The sequence below is a fragment of the Neophocaena asiaeorientalis genome, unplaced genomic scaffold, assembly GCF_003031525.2.
Source record: "Neophocaena asiaeorientalis asiaeorientalis breed wild unplaced genomic scaffold, Neophocaena_asiaeorientalis_V1.1 scaffold150, whole genome shotgun sequence".
In the NCBI taxonomy this organism is placed as follows: Eukaryota; Metazoa; Chordata; class Mammalia; order Artiodactyla; family Phocoenidae; genus Neophocaena; species Neophocaena asiaeorientalis.
In genome coordinates this window covers 5,136,493-5,156,005 of record NW_020176571.1, presented here as the reverse complement: position 1 = coordinate 5,156,005, position 19,513 = coordinate 5,136,493, and the positions used below count along the sequence as shown (strand labels likewise).

The 19,513-nt window shown below is 43.8% G+C and overlaps 1 protein-coding gene across 1 annotated transcript in view; it reads left to right on the top strand.

Annotated features, from left to right (window-relative positions):
- The window catches only part of ANO2 (anoctamin 2), a 314,636-nt gene that overhangs the window by 262,586 nt on the left and 32,537 nt on the right, over positions 1-19,513 (top strand). Inside the window, exon 21 of the mRNA XM_024733224.1 lies at positions 15,647-15,792. Coding sequence (XP_024588992.1) covers positions 15,647-15,792 — 146 coding nt within the window. The remainder of the gene's footprint in view (positions 1-15,646; positions 15,793-19,513) is intronic.

The following is a 19,513-nucleotide window of genomic DNA, read 5'->3' as shown; positions in this document are numbered from 1 at the left end:
ATAATTCGAATGTTGGTGCATTTAATGTTGCCCCAGAGGTCTCAGAGACTGTCCTTAATTCTTTTCATTCCTTTTTCTTTATTCTGCTCTGTGGTAGTTATTTCCACTATTTTATCTTCCAGGTCACTTATCTGTTCTTCTGCCTCAGTTATTCTGCTATTGATTTCTTCTAGAGAATTTTTAATCTCACTTATTGTACTGTTAATCATTGTTTGTTTACTCTTTAGTTCTTCTAGGTCCTTGTTAAACATTTCTTGTATTTTCTCCATTCTATTTCCAAGATTTTGGATCGTCTTTACTATCATTACTTTGAATTCTTTTTCAGGTAGACTGCCTATTTCCTCTTCATTTGTTTGGCCTGGTGGGTTTTTACCTTGCTCCTTCATCTGCTGTATATTTCTCTGTCTTCTCATTTTGCTTAACTTACTGTGTTTGGGGTCTCCTTTTCACAGGCTGCAGGTTTTTAGTTCCTGTTGTTTTTGGTGTCTACCCCCAGTGAGTAAGGTTGGTTCAGTGGGTTGTGTAGGCTTCCTTGTAGAGGGGACTGGTGCCTGTGTTCTGGTGGATGAGGCTGGATCTTGTCTTTCTGGTGGGCATGACCGCATCCAGTGGTGTGTTTTGGGGTGTCTGTGAACTTATGATTTTAGGCAGCCTCTCTGCTAGTGGGTGGGGCTGTGTTCCTGTCTTGCTAGTTGTTTGGCATGGAGTATCCAGTACTGGAGCTTGCAGGTCGTTGAGTGGAGCTCGGTCTTAGCATTGAGACGGAGATCTCTGGGAGAGCTCTCGCCGATTGATATTACAAGGGGCTGGGAGGTCTCTGGGGGAGCAATGTCCTGAACTTGGCTCTCTCACCTCAGAGGCTCAGGCCTGACACCCAGCCAGAGCACCAAGACCCTGTCAGCCACAGAGCTCAGAAGAAAAGGGAGAAAGAAAAATAAAAGAAAGAAAGAGAAAATAAATAAAATAAAGTTTTTAAAATAAAAAATTTTTTTAAATTATTAAAATAAAAAAATATAAAAGTAATTAAAAAAAAAAAGAGCAACCAAACCAATAAACAAATGTACCAATGATAACAAGTGCTAAAAACTGTACTAAAACAAATAATGGACGGACAGAACCCGTGGACAAATGGTAAGAGCAAACCTATACACACTGGTAGAAGCATACACATACACACTGGCAGAAAGAGAAAGGGGGAAAACATATATAAAGGGAGAGAGTGACAAAATCAATAGACAAATCTACCAATGATAATAAGCTCTAAATACTAAACTAAGATATACATAGAAATCAGGAACTAGTCACTCGCATTCAGCAAACCCCAAGTCTACAGTTGCTCCCAAAGCCCACCTCCTCAATTTTGGGATGATTCATTGTCTTCAGGTATTCTACAGATGGAGGTCACATCAAGTTGATTGTGGAGCTTTAATCCGCTGCTCCTGAGGCTGCTGGGAGAGATTTCCCTTTCTCTTCTTTGTTCGCACAGCTCCTGGGGTTCTGCTTTGGATCTGGACCCGCCTCTGCGTGTAGGTGGCCTGAGGGTGTCTGTTCTTTGCCCAGACAGGACGGGGTTAAAGGAGCAGCTGATTAGGGGGCTGTGGCTCACTCAGGCCGGGGGGAGCGAGGGCTATGGAATGCGGGGCAAGCCTGCGGTGGCAGAGGCCGCCGTGACGTTGCACCAGCCTGAGGCATGCCCTGTGTCCTCCCAGGCGAGTTGTCCCTGGATCACAGGACCCTGGCAGTGGCGGCTGCACAGGCTTCGGGAGGGGAGGTGTGGATAGTGACCTGTGATTGCACACAGGCTTCTTGGTGGCTGCAGCAGCAGTCTTAGCGTTTCATGCCCACCTCTCGTGTCCACACTGGTAGCTGCAGCTCACGTCCGTCTCTGGAGCTCATTTAGGCGGTGCTCTGAATCCCCTCTCCTCGCGCACCCCGAAACAATGGTCTCTTGCCTCTCTGGAAGGTCCAGACTTTTTCCCGGACTCCCTCCTCGCTAGCTGTGGCGCACTAACCCTCGTCAGGCTGTGTTCACACAGCCAACCCCAGTCCTCTCCCTGGGGTCTGACCTCCAAAGCCCGAGCCCAGGCTCCCAGCCCCGCCCGCCCCGGCGGGTGAGCAGACAAGCCTCTCGGGCTGCTGAGTGCTGGTCGGCCCCGATCCTCTGTTCGGGAATCTCTCCGCTTTGCCCTCTGCACCCCTGTGGCTGTGCTCTCCTCCGCGGCTCCGAAGCTCCCCCCTCCGCCACCCGCAGTCTCCGCCCGCGAAGGGGCTTCCTAGTGTGTGGAAACTTTTCCTCCTTCACAGCTCCCTCCCAGAGGTGCAGGTACCGTCCCTATTCTTTTGTCTCTGTTTATTCTTTTTTCTTTTGCCTTACCCAGGTACGTGGGGAGCTTCTTGCCTTTTGGGAAGTCTGAGGTCTTCTGCCAGGGTTCAGTAGGTGTTTTGTAGGAGCTGTTCCACGTGTAGATGTATTTCTGATGTATTTGTGAGGAGGAAGGTGATCTCCACGTCTTACTCCTCAGCCATCTTCAAGGTCCTCCCTTTCATTAGGTTTTGCGTTGAGATAGTCATGAAAATAACTGCTGACTCACGAGCACTGGACCCAAAAAAGAGGATGAAACAGGTGAAAATCTACCTTCAGGTTAAAGGAAAATGTCGCCCCCTCTGCCTTTTGTTTCTATTGCTTTTTTAGTTGTAAAAAAAGAAATCTGTTTCAGGGGGTGTTTTCAGCTAGTCTGGCATCAGAGAGCCAGGGAATGACAGAGAGGATCAGGGGTAACTCTTATAGGCTGGGCCAGTTCTGTTTAGCAGGACTGGATGGACAGTTTGTACCAGGCTCAGAGTTCTTTGCAAACTTCTTGCAAGATTATCCGTCCTGTGATGCAGTCGTCAGACAGTCCCCCCAAGGTTAGGTGAAGATACTGCCACACACTCTGTCTCCCTTTTGGAGATTTACTAAGCACATTATTTTAATGGCTCTGAGAAATCCTGCAATAAAGAAACTGGTTTAATCCCTTTATTTCCAGCTGCATTTGTTCATGTCATTGGCCTGGGTTCTTAGTAGCAGACCTTGGAGTCCACTCTGGCTAGTTTAAGCAGCAAAGGAATTTGAGAACAATAAGTGTCCAGCAGAATATTCTATAAGGGTAGAGAGCCAGGCCCTGAGCTACGTAACCAGGAATAACACTGTCCACACTGCAGGAGTGCTTGCAAGGAATACCACTGCCTTCATCTCTTGGCTTGTATGGCTCAGGTATTAAAAAATGAGAATTGGATACCACAGAGCTATACCCACAAAAACTGCAGTCTGAGCCTTCCCAGCTGTCTTCATCAGCTTGAGTTGCTGTAACACAATAGCATCGACTGGGTAGCTTATTTCTCACAGTTCTGGAAGCCATGAAGTTGAAGATTATGGAGCCAGCCGGTTTGGTCCTGATGAAGACCACCATCTCCCTGTAAGCTCATGTGACCCAGGCTCTGTGTATATGTGGAGAGAGAGCTCTGGTGCTCTCTTCTTTTTTTTTTTAATTTTTATTTTATACTGGACTATTGTTGATCTACAATATTGTGTTCGTTTCAGGTATACAGCAAAGTGATTCAGTTATACATATACATATATAGTATCTATTATTTTTCAGATTCTTTTCCATATAGGTTATTACAGAGTATTGAGTAGAGTTCCCTGTACTCTACAGCAGGTCCTTGTTGATTATCTATTTTATATAAAGTAGTGTGTATATGTTAATCCCAGACTCCTAATTTATGCCCCCCTCCACCTTTCCCCTTTGGTAACCATAAGTTTGTTTTCTAAGTCTGTGAGTCTGTTTCTGTTTTGTAAATTAGTTCATTTGTATAATTTTTTAAGATTCTGCATATAAACGATATCATATGATATTTATCTTTCTTTGCCTGACTTATTTCACTTAGTGTGATAATCTCTAGGTCCATCCATGTTGCTGCAAATGGCATTATTTCATTCTTTTTAATGACTAAGTAATATTCCATTGTATATATGTACCATATCTTCTTTATCCATTCATCTGTTGATGGACATTTAGGTTGCTTCCATGTCTTGGCTACTGTAAATAGTGCTGCTTTGAACATTGGTGGTGCCCTCTTCTTATAAGGGCACCAATACTATTGTGGAAGCCCCACCCTCATGGCCTCATCTAAACATAATTACCACTCAAAAGTCTCACCTCCTAATACCATCACATTGGTGGGTAGGACATATGGATTCTGGAGGGGACACAGACATTCAGACCATAACACAAGGCTCTCTGTTTCTTTTTCTTTAACTTATACACAAGATTTGTATACAACTAAATACAGAAAAATATATATGAAATGGTCCTTATCTCCTCAGAGATTAGTTTTTTTAGTTTGGGAGACAAAATAGACTGCATGTGACTGGGTGTTCTCTCTCTGGTGCAAACTTTGTCAGAATTCAGACAAGTAAAGGTCAGGCATTTTGGAGCAGTCAAAGAAAGCTGCGAAAGCAGGGGGCTGCATTTGTGACTTGAAAGAAGGCTGTCACTGTCCTATATAACAAGTTGGTCTGCCATTATTTTGTTTAAAGAAACAGTTTCCTGGACTTCCCTGGTGGCACAGTCGTTAAGAATCCGCCTGCCAATGCAGGGAACACAGGTTCGAGCCCTGGTCTGGGAAGATCCCACATGCCGTGGAGCAACTAAGCCCATGTGCCACAACTACTGAGCCTGCACTCTAGAGCCTGCAAGCCACAGCTATTGAAGCCTGCGTGCCTAGAGTCCATGCTCCGCAACAAGAGAAGCCACCACAGTGAGAAGTCTGTGCACCGCAATGAAGAGTAGCCCCCACTCGCCGCAACTAGAGAAAACCCAAGTGCAACAACGAAGACCCAACGCAGACAAAAATAAATAAATAAAAAAAAAAGAAACAGGTTCCCTTGGATGTAGATTTATTTTCTAAACAAACAACAGACTGACTCGGGTTTATCAAAACACTTAGTGACTCAGGTGTTGCTTTAGGAGAAGATGAGGTAGTGGTGCCTGACCGGTCTTGGGGCATGCCAGGGTCATGGCAAGGGTGAGAGCCCAAAATCTCTCTCAGTCTGCTTAAGGGTCGCTGAGCCTAGGTTCCTTGGGCTGATTGGAACCACTAGCAGATATACATGATCCACTCCTTTCTTTAGGGAAAGCTACACCAGTCACTGCTCCCATGGGGGGCTGTGACTGTCTGACAGATCCCCAGAGAAAGCTATTCTTTGGTCTTTCTCAGAAACACAATTAGAGAGCTCAAGTTATGATGGAGACAATCGGATTTATCTGGAAAGAAAACCTGTTTTCACGAGAGCCCTACTTCAAGGAATGAGAATCTTGAGCATTTGCTCATAACACTTTGCCATCCCAGTCGTCGGAATGGGTCTCACCATCACTGGCCATCAGTTAGGCTGTTTCTCTGTCCCCACACTGGGGTAACCACGGGAGGCACTTGGGCACGTGATTTTTCTCAGAGGAGCTGGAGGAGAACATGGCTTGGGCATCTCAACCCTCTGAAACAGCACCTCGTTCTCAGCTTTCTGACTGAACGTCACTCCGTGATAGTCATCAAACAAAGCTGGTGAGACACGTGGTCACTGTGGTCTAGGAGCTTACCATCTCAGAGAGAACACATTTGTTATGGACAAACAACCAGAAAATATACAGGCCAACAAAAAGATGTGCCAAAGCCACATCTGGCCCCTTTGAAGCCATGAGCCCATCCCCTCCACCAGTGCTACAAAGGAAAGTCTCCAATCCCCTCCAAACATCTGGGTGAACACACCTGTCTTTCCAGTACATTGGTTGGAATTGGAGACAGCTTGCCATTTTTTCATTCCCAGGCATCTCTTCTACCACTTGGCCCATCCACTCAGGACCCAGAAGTCTTTTTTTTTTTTTTTTTTTTTTTTTGCAGTACGCGGGCCTCTCACTGTTGTGGCCTCTCTCGTAGCAGAACACAGGCTCCGGACGCACAGGCTCAGTGGCCATGGCTCACGGGCCCAGCCGCTCCGCGGCATGTGGGATCTTCCCGGACCGGGGCACGAACCCGTGTTCCCTGCATCGGCAGGCAACTCTCAACCACTGCGCCACCAGGGGAGCCCCCAGAAGCCTTTTTTAGGGTGTAAGAGAGGCAAGAACTCAGTCATTTGGACAGTATGTTGGATGTTCCCCACCCATCAACTCTGTCAGCCCCATGACAGATGATATCTACACACAGCTGTTTTCCTTGAAGGCTAAACTTCCTTCCTATGCTTGATGTGTGTTTACTATGCGACACTTTAATTGATGGCATTTGCATGAAATTCATAAAGCTGTGAGCAAGTCACTTCCTACATCTTACTATCCTCATCTCTTGAGGAAAAGCATATAATAATACATAATATATAACAGGATATAATACCTATTTAGTATATAATAATGTAATAATCTCTAAGGTTTTGTCATTTCAGCGCTAGCATTCTATGAACCTCTCCTCTATTCAGTGAAATTGGTCACTGCCGATTCCAATACAAGTCACTTCTCTTCCAAAATATTTTTCCTCATTTTAGTTCCTAATCTGTTAGTGAACATATACAACCTAATCGTATAGTTGAAGTCAGGAATGTAGAGCAAAAGTTCTTCCACCAAGCCCTATGGTATTTTATCTTCAAAGTTCTCTGCAATTCTACAGGCTGTGATTGAGTTTGTTCACCTGAAATCGCCACGATTATGATTATTGGGTCTTCCACGCCCCACGCAGAGCCCACTCTCAGTAGATTAGACCCATCAATCCAGAGCTCATGCACCTGGCAATATCCTTATGTATGATAGAGAAACATGAAATAAGCAATAAAAAAAGGGAGTCTTTTATAGGCAAAAGAGAAATGACCACTGAGCCTGACAGTGAGGAATAGTGTAAATTATAAAAACTAGACCCAGTGGTCTTTAACTCTTTCGTGGAGGCAACACATCTCTGTAGGGCAGTGATGGTTCAACAGATCTGGGTTTAAATCCAGGCATTGCAATATAGTCCCTGTGAGACCTTGGGAAAGTTATTCTAGGAAGACACATGGTTATGTAAAAATACAGCTTGCGTATATGCTCAGGTCTCTAGAAAAGTGAGGGTATGGGTATCCGAGAAAGGAAGAACCGTTCCTGGGGGTACAGGTAGCCAAGGTGTTACTGAGTGTCATTGGCTTTTATGTTTACAAGTGATGCTCTCTGAGTGTTTCGAGTCCAGGGAGTGAGCTGAAAAGACCTTCTCAGGAACCGTGTTTTTCTCTTCTGTTCTGGGACCCATGGCTTGTGGTTAATGGTAGCTCTTCGGTGCCTTCAGAGCCTGCATCCAATTTTTTCCCTCGGGGAGATAAATATTAATCTTCGAGACCAGACTTGATTTTTAAAAACAGAAGCAAGTCTGAGGACTTATGTAGGTAATCATACTGGATAAGAATATCTGGGGTAAAAAAAATATGGTTATACACATAGATTGATCATTTTTCGTGTTTGTTATTTACTTCTGAAAGCAATTTGCTGAGATTCTGCCAAAGAGAATTTTAAAATGTTAAAGACTGTTGAACTGACTTTGCTGGTAAGCCAGGTAGTCGGCTGTAATTTATCTAACTCCCTAAGGGTGCACGGTTCTCCTTAGACTCTCTGTGTGTGCGTGTGTGCGTGTGCGTGCATGTGTGTGTATATTGCTAAAAGCACCACCACTACAAATTCTAGTGTCTTCTTGAGTCGACCAGTCCAGTAGGCTTCTTGCATTAGATTGTTTCCCAATCTTTAGTCATTTGTCAGCCAACTTTTAAATTGTTTTCCATTACTTACCTAGACAGCTATTTGCATATTAATTTCCTCTCAACCAATTCACTTTTTAAGTCCATCCCATTTCTGAAACTGGAAAACTAACACTGTCAGTTACCCTGAATAGCAAATAGTAGAAAGAAATACAATAAAACGGATCCATTATTAATCCATGAAGTTAGCCTAAGATCTGCATTCTCTTTACCGAAAAAGAAGTTGCACAAGTCCCGGGGAGTTGTTAAAGGCATGCCAGCAGCAGACTGGGGTTTTCTCCTGGACTGCAGTCAGAGGGGTGAGCTGAGAGCAGTAAAGGGAATAATTCTTCCAGGTGCTCTAACGAGATGTTAGGCCAAGTCTAGTGACCTTCCAAAAACATCACATGAGCTGCTAGTGGAACGTGTCCTTTGCTTGGGAGACATTGGCTTAGCACAGTGTTCTTGCCTTTAACCCCGCAGGTCTCCACGGGGCTGGCACAGATACCAGGCATGTCCATGAATACTGTACACCTGTCCTTTGGGACCAAGATTAGCATCTTCAGCTTCCAGACCTCTCCCTTTGCTACCCCTAAATCTGGCAGGTGCCCCAGACAGGGCCACCATGGAAGGCCAGCACCGTCCAGACAGAAGCATGTCCCACTTTTGCTAGGCCTGCTTCAGAGCCCCTGGAGATGGAAAAATGAAGTGCTTTCAGAGGAAGCAGCAAAACTGGGAGCAGTAACTCTTTACGGGCAATGAGGACATGATACTAGATGAAGCTGAAGTTGTGTGGTCTGGCCTTGGACTCTCCCCACTCACACAACCCCAGGCTCCTGGGGCCTGACACAGTTGCGACAGATGCTTTCCAGAGGGGAGCCAGGTGGTTTTCAACACAACAGGCCCCAGAATAATGCTCATTGGCAGCTCCTTCTGAGATAACTTCAGACATGGCTGGCTTGCAGGGCAGAATCCGATCTTGTGCTATTTATTATCTGAGTCCATTGGTGGGGATTTTCCTCATCTCCCCACCACCACACACACACACACACACACACCACCTTTCCCATATGTGTTTGTGCAAAACGGACTTTGGATCCAAACGTCATGGTGCCCTCAAACACACCACAGCACATCCCAAGTCCTCGCTATAATTTTATCTCGAACTCAGCTCTAGTATTCCATGAAGCAAAATTGGAAATGGCCTTTAATCATTCAGAGAGATGAATGTGTGCGCGTGTGTGTGTGTGTGTGTGTGTGTGTGTGTGTGTGTGTAAGGGTAAATGCTCTTTTTCAGGTGCCAGATTCTTTCCTGAGCGACGGCTGAGATGGACAGAGCTGATGAATTAATACTTACGCTGGCAAAATGTCCCCCAGTCCCTATTCTTGCTAGAAGCACCAGATCACACCCCAGAATAGCCACACTGTACCCCTGCACACAGCCAGGAAGATTTCATAAACTTTCTTCTTTTTTTGATAAATGTGATAAATATTGTATTTAAAGACATAAAGCAGTCTCTCTTTAAAGCCATCACAGGCAAGGGAAGCTCTGTGTTCCCCTCAATACAGTGGAATATGGCTGTGAATCAGAGGTTTAAGGAACAAAGTTGAATCCTGTCCTGTGTCAAGAAGAGGAATACACAGCTCCGAGGCTGATGTGTTTCTCTTCTTCGGCCCATGGCGGGCTTGCTTCTGCCTTCTTTCACGAGGCTCGAGGTCTGTAAAGCCAGTGTCTGTGGAGGACTCCTGGGGCCTGGATCCTGCAGCCAGGAGGCCAAGGCGTGACCGACAATCACCATGGTCTCAGGGTGAACCTGTGGGGCACATGCAGGGGAAAGGCTCAGAGGCTTCTGGACGGAGTTTCTCAGACTTGTCATTAACAAGGGGCAGAGAAAGAGCAGATGAAAAGGAGACAAGGGTAACCTCAAAGGAGTTATTTTAACGAGCGAATGCATCATACGGTAGGAATCGTAATGTGAAATTTTCCAAACGCCCCATCTGTGTGTTATCCAACGTGCAGGATTCCCCTTAAATCCTGCTCTCGAGGGACTGCCTTTATTAATGTTTTAATGGGCCCTGAGATCTCCAGGAGGGAAACTCCTGGTAAGGAGAGGTTCGTAAGAATTATTTGTGGTTATTTGGACCCACCCACAGCGTATTGCATGGCTGACCGCGGTGTCCTTCCTGAGGCCGTCCTCTGCCCTGGCCTTCGTTGCCACAGGGTCTCACAGTTGAGCATCTCTTCCTGTGACTGCTCTTTCCTTGCCCTCTGAAGGCTCCTTCCCCTCCACGCCACCCACAGGAGGTGTTCATTGCTAGAGTTTCCATTGTTCTTTCCATGATGGTTCTTGGGTCTCTAGCTCCAACCCGGACCTGTTTTCAGAGCTCTAGACCACATATAACTGTTTACTAGACATCCCTACTTAATTGTCTCATGAAACCCTCCATCTCAACAACTTCTCCTCCCCCTCTCCTCTTGTGTCCCCCAGTTTAGCGAACTCTGCCACCACCCACACACACGGCCAAGGACTTTGGGGGGTCATCCTTGGTTCCTCTTCCCTTCCCAACTGCAATTCCCCACCAGCTTCTTAACCCCACCTCCTAAGCGTGTCTCCTTCTGCTTTCCTTCATGGCCATGACAATCATCCTGGCCTCTGCTACCCTGATCTCTCACTTGAACCCCCACATCCACATGGCTTACAAGGCCATCTTCATGAACTTGTGCTACCTCTCAAGTCATCTTTCATCACTTTCTCTCCTACTTTATGCTCCAAACATTTGGATCTCCTTTTATTCCCTGCACTGACCATTCTCGCACTGACTTTGGCTGTTGCACAAATAATTCCCTCTGCCTAGAACACACAGCTTCCCCTTCCACAGCTCTCTCTCACTTTCCCATGCTGCTTCTATCATCTTTCATCCTTTGGTTGGGTTACACAGCTTTTTCCCAGGGAAACCTTGCAGGTTAGGTTGCCCATGATTCCCTAAATCTCTCCCTTTATAATACTCATTATACCATATTGGTGACACTTGTTTAAGTGTCCACTTTCCCAGCTTAATTACTTCATTAAACACATCAGATGTCTTTTATTTCTTTTTTGGGGGGGGGGTTTTGCTTTATCATTTTTAAAAATTGAAATATAGTTGATTTACAATATTGTGCTAGTTTCAGGTGTACAGCAAAGTGATTCAGCCATATATATGTATATATTCTTTGTCAGCTTATTTTTCACTATACGTTACTATAAGATATTGAATATAGTTCCCTGTGTTATACAGTAAATCCTTATTGTTTATCTATTTTATGTATAATGGTTTGTATCTGTTAATCCCAAACTCCTAATTTATCCCTCCCCTGTCCCTTTTCCCTTTGGTAATCATAAGTTTGTTTTCTATGTCTGTGAGTCTGTTTCTGTTTTGTGTAGAGATTCATTCGTATTATTTTTTAGATCCCACATATGTGATATCATATTTGTCTTTCTCTGACTTACATCACTTAGTATGATAATCTCTAGGTCCATCCATGTTGCTGCCAATGGCAGTATTTCATTCTTTTTAAACACATCAGATGTCTTAATGGTCACATTTATTTTTTCCTTGAGACCATCCTCTGGGAACCCTCCATTATCCTGTTTAGACCAGAAGTGTTTGTTCACTAAACCTTCCATACAGCTATCAATCCCTGTTAGGTCCAACACTTTTTTTTCTGGTGGATTCTTTGCCAGATTCCATACTGTTTTCTCTACTGCTTTATATCCTTGGTTGGTGAAATTCATCCTCCAGGAACTTGATGAGAATGGAGGCATAGAAATATATCTTTTTTGAAAACTTACATGTTTGAAAATGTCTTTATTCTGCCTTTGCACTCGTTGTATACTTGGGCTAGGTATAAAATCCTATGCTAAAAATCATTTGCCTTCTCATTGTTAATACATTTCCCTGGAGTTTTCTATTGTAAAGGGCTGATGTTGAGAGTTCTAATATCTTTTTGCTTATAATTTTTAGAGAATCTATCTTTGTCCTTCTGGACCTGGAAGCTGTTAGCATCCTTTTCCTTCTTCTTAGCGTTCTGAAATCTCAAGGTGATATGCTTTGGTGGAGATCCTTTTCTTTCTTTATTTTGGTGAGTAGGTCCTTACAATCAGAGAGTGCATGTCCTGGGACTTCCCTGGCGGTCCAGGGGTTAAGACTATGCACTTCCAATGCAGGGGGTGTGGGTTCGATCTGTAGTTGGGGAACTAAGATCCCGCATGCCATGTGGTGTGGCCAAAAAATTTTTTAAAAGTGCATGTCCTTCACCTCTGGGACATTTTCTTATATTTCTCTTGTAGTTTCTTCCCCACCATTTTCTCTGTCTTCTCTCTCTGCGTAAATGTTGAAGTTCATAGACTGATTAATTTCCTTCTCTTTTCTTTCCTCTTGCCTATATATTTGTCTTTAGTTCTATTTTCTTTTTTCCCTAAGAGGTTATTGATTTTTAACTTCCTATCATTTTATTGGATTTATGTCAGATCCAGAGTTTCCATGGTTCATTTTCTTCTCTGAATAAACTTTTTGCTCCTGTTGGTGTTAGGAAGTGTTGGTGTTGGGAAGTGGTGGTCACTTGGGCAATATGGGTGGACAGAGAGATTAGGGTCTGCTGTTCCTTTAATAGTGCCTTGACTAATCCCTACCTCCTGCCTTTGCTGATACCTGGTGCCTGCAATTCCTGAGCCTTTCTGAGATTTTTCAGGATGAGTTGACTTGCTTTTCCCTTCCGTCTTCCACTGTAGGTACTTGGTATTCAGCCATCACAGCTTTGCTAACTCCTTCATTCACTGTTCATCTTCCAAGATGGTCATTAATATCTCTCATACTCTACTGTAGTCATGACTATTTTCTTTAACCTTGTGGTTTCATACATTTTAAAATTCATTCACTATCATTTTGGTAGCACTTCAGAAGTGGACAGGGATATATGCATGTGTTCAATTTTCCATGTTTACTTAAAACCATTTACTATTCTTTTTTTTTTTTTTTTTTTTTTTTGCGGTACGTGGGCCTCTCACTGCTGTGGCCTCTCCTGTTGCGGAGCACAGGCTCCGGACGTGCAGGCTCAGCGGCCATGGCTCACGGGCCCAGCCGCTCTGCGGCATGTAGGATCCTCCCAGACTGGGGCACGAACCTATGTCCCCTGCATTGGCAGGCAGACTCTCAACCGCTGCGCCACCAGGGAAGCCCCATTTACTATTCTTTACTGAAGTTGTGGCCGAGTTTTCTGATTCCTGGTACTTGGCGGAAAAGTCTTAATTTGAGTTCTGGTTGTAGACCTTCCCTTCCTCCTTCCCTCTCTCCCTCCCTTCTTTTCCTTCCTTCTTTTCTTGTTTCTCTCTTCTTTATGTTTTTTCTTCATCCTGTCCTTCTGTCCCGACTCACAGACAGGGTCTCAGCCACTTCATACTATTTGGCTTCAGAATCTTCAGGCTCCATCTAGGCTTTTCTTAATTTCTTGTGATCACAGAATTGTTGCTTGCTATCTTATTATGAAATATTTTATTTTACTGTTTATTCTATGGATCTCAACTCATTCTTTAGATCCTCCTGTGATGATGAGAATGACAGTGATAAGGACGATATATTTATGGAGCTCTTGACACGTACCAAGCCCTAAATTAAGCATGTTACATAGATTATCTCCTTTAACTGACCCAATGGGCTAGTTAATATTTATTTCCTCATCTTATAGATAAGAAAACTAAAGCTTATGGAGTTTTTATAACTTTCCCAAGAAAATATAACTGGTGAGTTGTAAAACTAGGTTTTTAAAGAACGACTTCCTGACATCCAAGATCAGACTTTTACCCATACTGCAATACTACAGGCTTCTTGATGGCAAGTGCTATTAGACAAGGCACCGATCAAAACATTATTTTGAACCATGGGATTCCCACTACTTGCCTGAACACTTTCTAACGATAGAATGAGATGCCTAATGCTTTCGTGAGTGCTCCTCTGGAAGGAGCTACACAGGGGCTGGATGGCCTTGTGTGAGGGTGTGTGGGGAGGATTCCTGCATTCGGATGGAGCATGGACTTTACAATCCCTTTATTTTAGCTTGTTGTTTTACACTAATGGTAGTTAACATTTATTGAGCAGTTACCTTGTTCCAAACATGGTTGCTATCAAATTGCCTTTATATACCTTATCTCATTGAATTGATTCTAGGACCTATCGTTTAGCATCATCTTCATTTAGTAAGGAGGAAACTGAGGCTAAAGAGATTATCTGACTTACACAGGGTCACACGCCAGGGAGTGAAGAGCTGAGATTTCAACTTATAATTATCAGAAACTGTAAGCTAAAGGCCAGAACAATCAGAGACTTCCCCTCAATGAGTAATAGCCACAGCAAGTTCGAACAGAGGGCCGGCTGGAGACTCACGTGGGAAGTAAAGGTGATCTTCTGCTTCCCATCCGCTCGGTTCCCCTTCTCTTTTTGGTTCTTGCTCTCATGAATTCCGTGTGTCAATCCCAAGTCTCCTTCATGGAGACCTTGACCATGAATTGTGGAGGAAAAGAAACCTGGGCCAGAGCCAGAAGACCTGGGTCCTTATGCCAGGCTTTGGACTGCAAGCAACCCCTAGCCACTCTGAGTCTCAGCCCTCCCAGCTGTAAAATGGTAATAACAACCTTAAATTATAGGCACAATCCCTTTAAACATTTCAGGTTTATGCTTCTGATTGTTCTGCTGTGGTTTTCCTTCCACAGTCTCCTAGAAACTTCCTCTTAGACCAAGCAGCAGAACTGGGACCTCACTCCTTATCCTCATTTCATTCTCTGTGTATTGTGTATCAGTGGGAGGGATGAAAAGATCGTACCTTCAGGCATTTAATTAATCTTAGCATTTAATATTAAAAATAATAATAGCTAGCATCTGTTGAATGCTTACTATGTCCAGATATTGTGCTAAGGATGGTATAAACACCGTTTCACTTCATCCTCATACCAATCCCAAGAGGCTGGGCCATTATTATCTTGTTCTCATTCTAGACCAAAAATGTCCTGAATGTGGTTGACTTAGTCTACTCAGGCTGCCATAACTAATACCATAGACTGGGGGGCTTAAACAACAGAAATGTGTTTTCTCACGGTTCTGGAGGCTGGAAAATCCAAGGTAAGGACTGGCAGGGTTTGATTTCTAGTGGGGGCCTTCTTCCTGGCTTTCAGATGACTGTGACCTCACACGGTGGAGAGAGATTGCTTTCTCTTCCTTTTCTTACAAGGCGAACAATCCTTTGGGTTAGGACCCACCTTTATCACCCCATTTAACCATAAGTACTTCCTAAAAGCCCTGTCTTCACATATGGTCACACTGGGGCTCTGAGTTTCAACATATGAATTTGGGGGGATACGATTCACCCCATAGCAATGGTGGACAACGTTTAGCTTGGCTTTAATGGACATATGCTATTCATGTTATTAACACATGAAAATGTTTGAGGTGGGAAGATGGCATCTTTCTGCTACTTTCTAAACACCCTCCCTTCCCCATGAAGAGGGTGGACAGATCACCCGTTAGAAAATAGGACTGTCTCAATGTTTGACAGGAAGGGCCAACACTTCTGTTGCTTATCAAACAGCAGGAAGAATTAAAAGTTTCTTCGGGTTTGAAGAAACTTGGTCCTTTGTGGGATGACCCTTTTATTATCCCGACAAAGGACCTCCTGGGACTGTCTTTAAGAGAAAAGTAGTCTCCTTAGTGTTCCTCTCTCTGTCCTTAGATGAGAGATGGCTCCAGTATCAAAACTTAGTTGTTTTTCTCCTTTCTGTCTGCAGAACTAACCCTCTCCTCCAGAGGCTTTTGGTGATGGATCCCTTTCTTTTCCAGGAAGCTAAAGAAACTATTTCGGAAGCTGAAAGGTGAGACAGAGCCTGGAGAAGCTGACTCCGCCTGTTCAAAGCATCCAGAGCAGTGGGATCTAGACTACAGCCTGGAACCATACACTGGACTGACGCCAGAGTACATGGAAATGAGTAAGATCCCATGGGCTTTCCTTCCACTGGGGGTGCGTTCAGATAAGGGGGTCAGGGGGAGGGTTAGGAAAATAACTGAGGCAGCCTCTGCTCGTTCCCGGGCTTCATGGTGACACAGTGTCGCCTTCAGTGCCACGTGGAAGTTGAGGAGGGTGTGGGCAGAAGGAGCCCTGGTCTGCGAACCGGCAGCATCTCATCACCAACTTGATACTCAAATGGTCCCCTCTTCTTTGGGGGCCCCCTGTCTTCATCTGTCAAATGACAGGTGTTGTCTCTCGGGTTCCTTCCCGTGGTTTCTACCATGAGAGGCAAATTGGGAAGTCTGATATTTAAGAATGCAATTTCCACTAAGAAAGAGGAAAGTGGTCCTCTGACACTTGGGACAAGGATTCATAAATCTTGACGAGGAGAATATAGGAGAGTCCCTCACTCTGATAAGGCGGGGCTGGGGAAAATGTCATCTTTCCTCTAAAAATGGTGGGGGTGTTTTGGGTAGGGGATGAGAGGAAGATTTCTAGTTATAGTCTCTGATTGTTCTTGGATGAGGCCTAAGAGTAGGAGCTCATGCAGCGCAGGCCCACAGAACACAGTCATTTCAGACGTGGTTCGGAAGCCACGTGTTCTCCATCGTGAGCAGTGTCCCAGCTTGGACCAGCTGCCTTCAAACACTTGGCTTATTAATAATCCTGAGCTTTCACTGGGCTGAATATTTGAGGAGCCTGTTTCCAAGACTTGGAACTGATGAATTAAAAACATAGGACCGAGAGGGCAGACATATCACGTAAACATTGACTCAATCTAGAGTGAATGGAGAAACATGAATCAGATCCAACGAAAGAATCACTCAGGACTTCATATCATTGGACCCTCATTGTGTTTGCATAATGACTCCTGCCTTCTTTGGTTAATTCCTTTTAACAGGGGCTACTAATGCCTCTGTGTACCAGGTACCTCACTTGTTATTTCTAATGGATACTTATCCTCTGTCTTCATAAGAGAGAGAGAGGGAGAGAGAGGGTGTGTGTGTGTGTGTGTGTGTGTGTGTGTGTGTTAAGGGTAGAGGGATGGACGAGGTCTAGATGAGACGGCCACCAAAGTTCTGTTGTAGTTCTGGGGTCTCTAAAATTCCAGGCAAAGCCTGAGCTTTGTCATTTGAATAAATGCCCCAGAGAAGAAACAATCATTATGTCTGCCACAGGAACAGCAGACAAAGAAAATATCAAGACACAGTTTGTGTAAACACACAGCTCTCTGATGCTTTTTGCCTCTCGCTAAGGGCTACCTCTCATCCCTCTCCAACACTGAGCCCTATATTTACGCAGAGATGACCGCTCAGATTTCAGATGTCATTCTGCGTCTGCCATCCTCTCAGAAAGAGATCGATGCCAGATTGAGACTTCCATTCGGGAAGGGGCTTACGCTAGAACCCCCATAGCTCTGTCTTTCAAAGTCTACCCTCCATCTCCAGCCCCTCCCCCCAACCACGCAGTTATTTGTGTAGGTGTTAATGCCTGTCTGCCTGTCTGTACAGAGAGCTGGCTATTTCAAAGCTCCCTGTCTTGAGTGATTAAGAGCAGAGACCCTTGAGCCATACTCCCTGGGTTCAAATCCTGGCTCTATCACCAACTAGCTAGATAGCTTTGGGTAAATGGCTAACGCTAACCCTAGTCCTAAACCTAACTTCATGGAATTGTTGTATCAATATATAATGAATTAATGTCTGTGAAGTGCGTAGAAGAGTGTGTAGCACAAACAAAAGCTGTGTCAAGTGTTGCTGTTTCTCCTAATGGTCTTGAGGCCCCAGGAAGGCAGGATATAGGAAAACATGCTGTACTTTGTCAGCCACTGTCACTAAACAGACACGCACTATGTCATGTTCAGACTCGGGCACTTACCAAGTAATGAGAAGACGGAGAAAACAAGAACTAGAAGACTTGGTGATTTTTGGAAGAAGTTCACCCCAAGATTGTAGAGAGTGAAATTCATTCCATAGATTAAACAAACAAGCAAACTACTTACAGGTTAAGAGGGAACAAAACAACCATAAAACAAAAAGGTTGAAAACAGAAGGAAGCATGTCTCCCAGAACTTTCCTTATTCAAGCCCAACTTTTGGTAGCATTTTGGTGCCATATCTTAGGCCCCTTTTGTTATTTTTAAATAACGCATATTTTATTTTATTTTTAAATAAAAATATTCCTTCCATAGTGGCTGTATCAATTTACATTCCCACCAACAGTGCAGGAGGGTTCCCTTTTCTCCACACCCTCTCCAGCACGTATTGTTTGTAGATTTTTTGATGATGGCCATTCTGACCGGTGTGAGATGATATCTCATTGTAGTTTTGATTTGCATTTCTCTAATGATTAGTGATGTTGAGCATTCTTTCATGTGTTTGTTGGCAGTCTGTATATCTTCTTTGGTGAAATGTCTATTTAGGTCTTCTGCCCGTTTTTGGATTGGGTTGTTTGTTTTTCTGGTATTGAGCTGCATGAGTTGCTTGTAAATTTTAGAGATTAATCCTTTGTCAGTTGCTTCATTTGCAAATATTTTCTCCCATTCTGAGGGTCGTCTTTACTTCTTGTTTATGGTTTCGTTTGCTGTGCAAAAGCTTTTACGTTTCATTAGGTCCCGTTTGTTTATTTTTGTTTTTATTTCCATTTCTCTAGGAGGTGGGTCAAAAAGGATCTTGCTGTGATTTATGTCATAGAGTCTTCTGCCTATGTTTTCCTCTAAGAGTAACACATATGTTAAACATTTAAATATTTTAAATATTTATGAGTTAAAAAATAAAGTTGTGATCATATGCACACATTTCTCTTTTTTCAGTTAGCCTTATATGAATAAATATTTCCAAATTGTCATATAATATTTAAAACAAACAGCTGCATAATAAATCAGCCCTCTAATAAATGGATCATAGTTTATTTACCTATCTTCCAAGGAAGTGAATTGGAGGCTCAGTTTCCAATTTTTCCCCTATTTTCACAAATCCAGTATATATTATTTTCATGCATGTAATCTTTTCCACATTTGTAATTACTTCCTCAAGATATACTCCCCCAGATGTGATGGCTAGATCTAAAGGATGGCCATTGTATGGTTCTTGATTTGTTTTACCAAATTGCTTTCTGAAAGGACTAGACCAATTCCCTTCGCCATAGACCGTGTACGAAATACTCTTCCAATGGGTACCAATTATTTATTACCCTGAAGTCAAGTGGTAAGGAAAGAATGGTCAGTATGCATTCAGCTTGAGATTCCCAGCCCCCATGCCCACCTCATTCTACCTGTTGACGTGAATATTCCAGACTCATCCTTTAAGACTTAGCTTTTCACAGTGCTTCCTCTGTGAAGTCTTCCTAGCCCCATTCCTGCTGAGAGGAATCATTAACTGTTTCCTTTTCTGTCCCAGTGTTGCATTTGGTGCACACACTGATGGTGTATCTTACAGAATTATGGTAATAGCCGTTCTTTTGCAGACCCATCTAAAGAGCAGTGAGTGAGGCCCATGACTTTTCATGTTCCCCAGAACCCAGCACATTCCCTGGCACGTGACAGGCACTCAACGTGTCTGATAAACAAAGACGAGTGAGGGAATGAATGCCTTTATTTATTAATGAGGGCAGGTTTCTTAACAGAGGTAAGTTTTTAATAATTTTAAGTGGAAAATGAAAGATCGTTTTCAAAGCAGGGCTTGGTTGATGGTGGATCAAGGATGT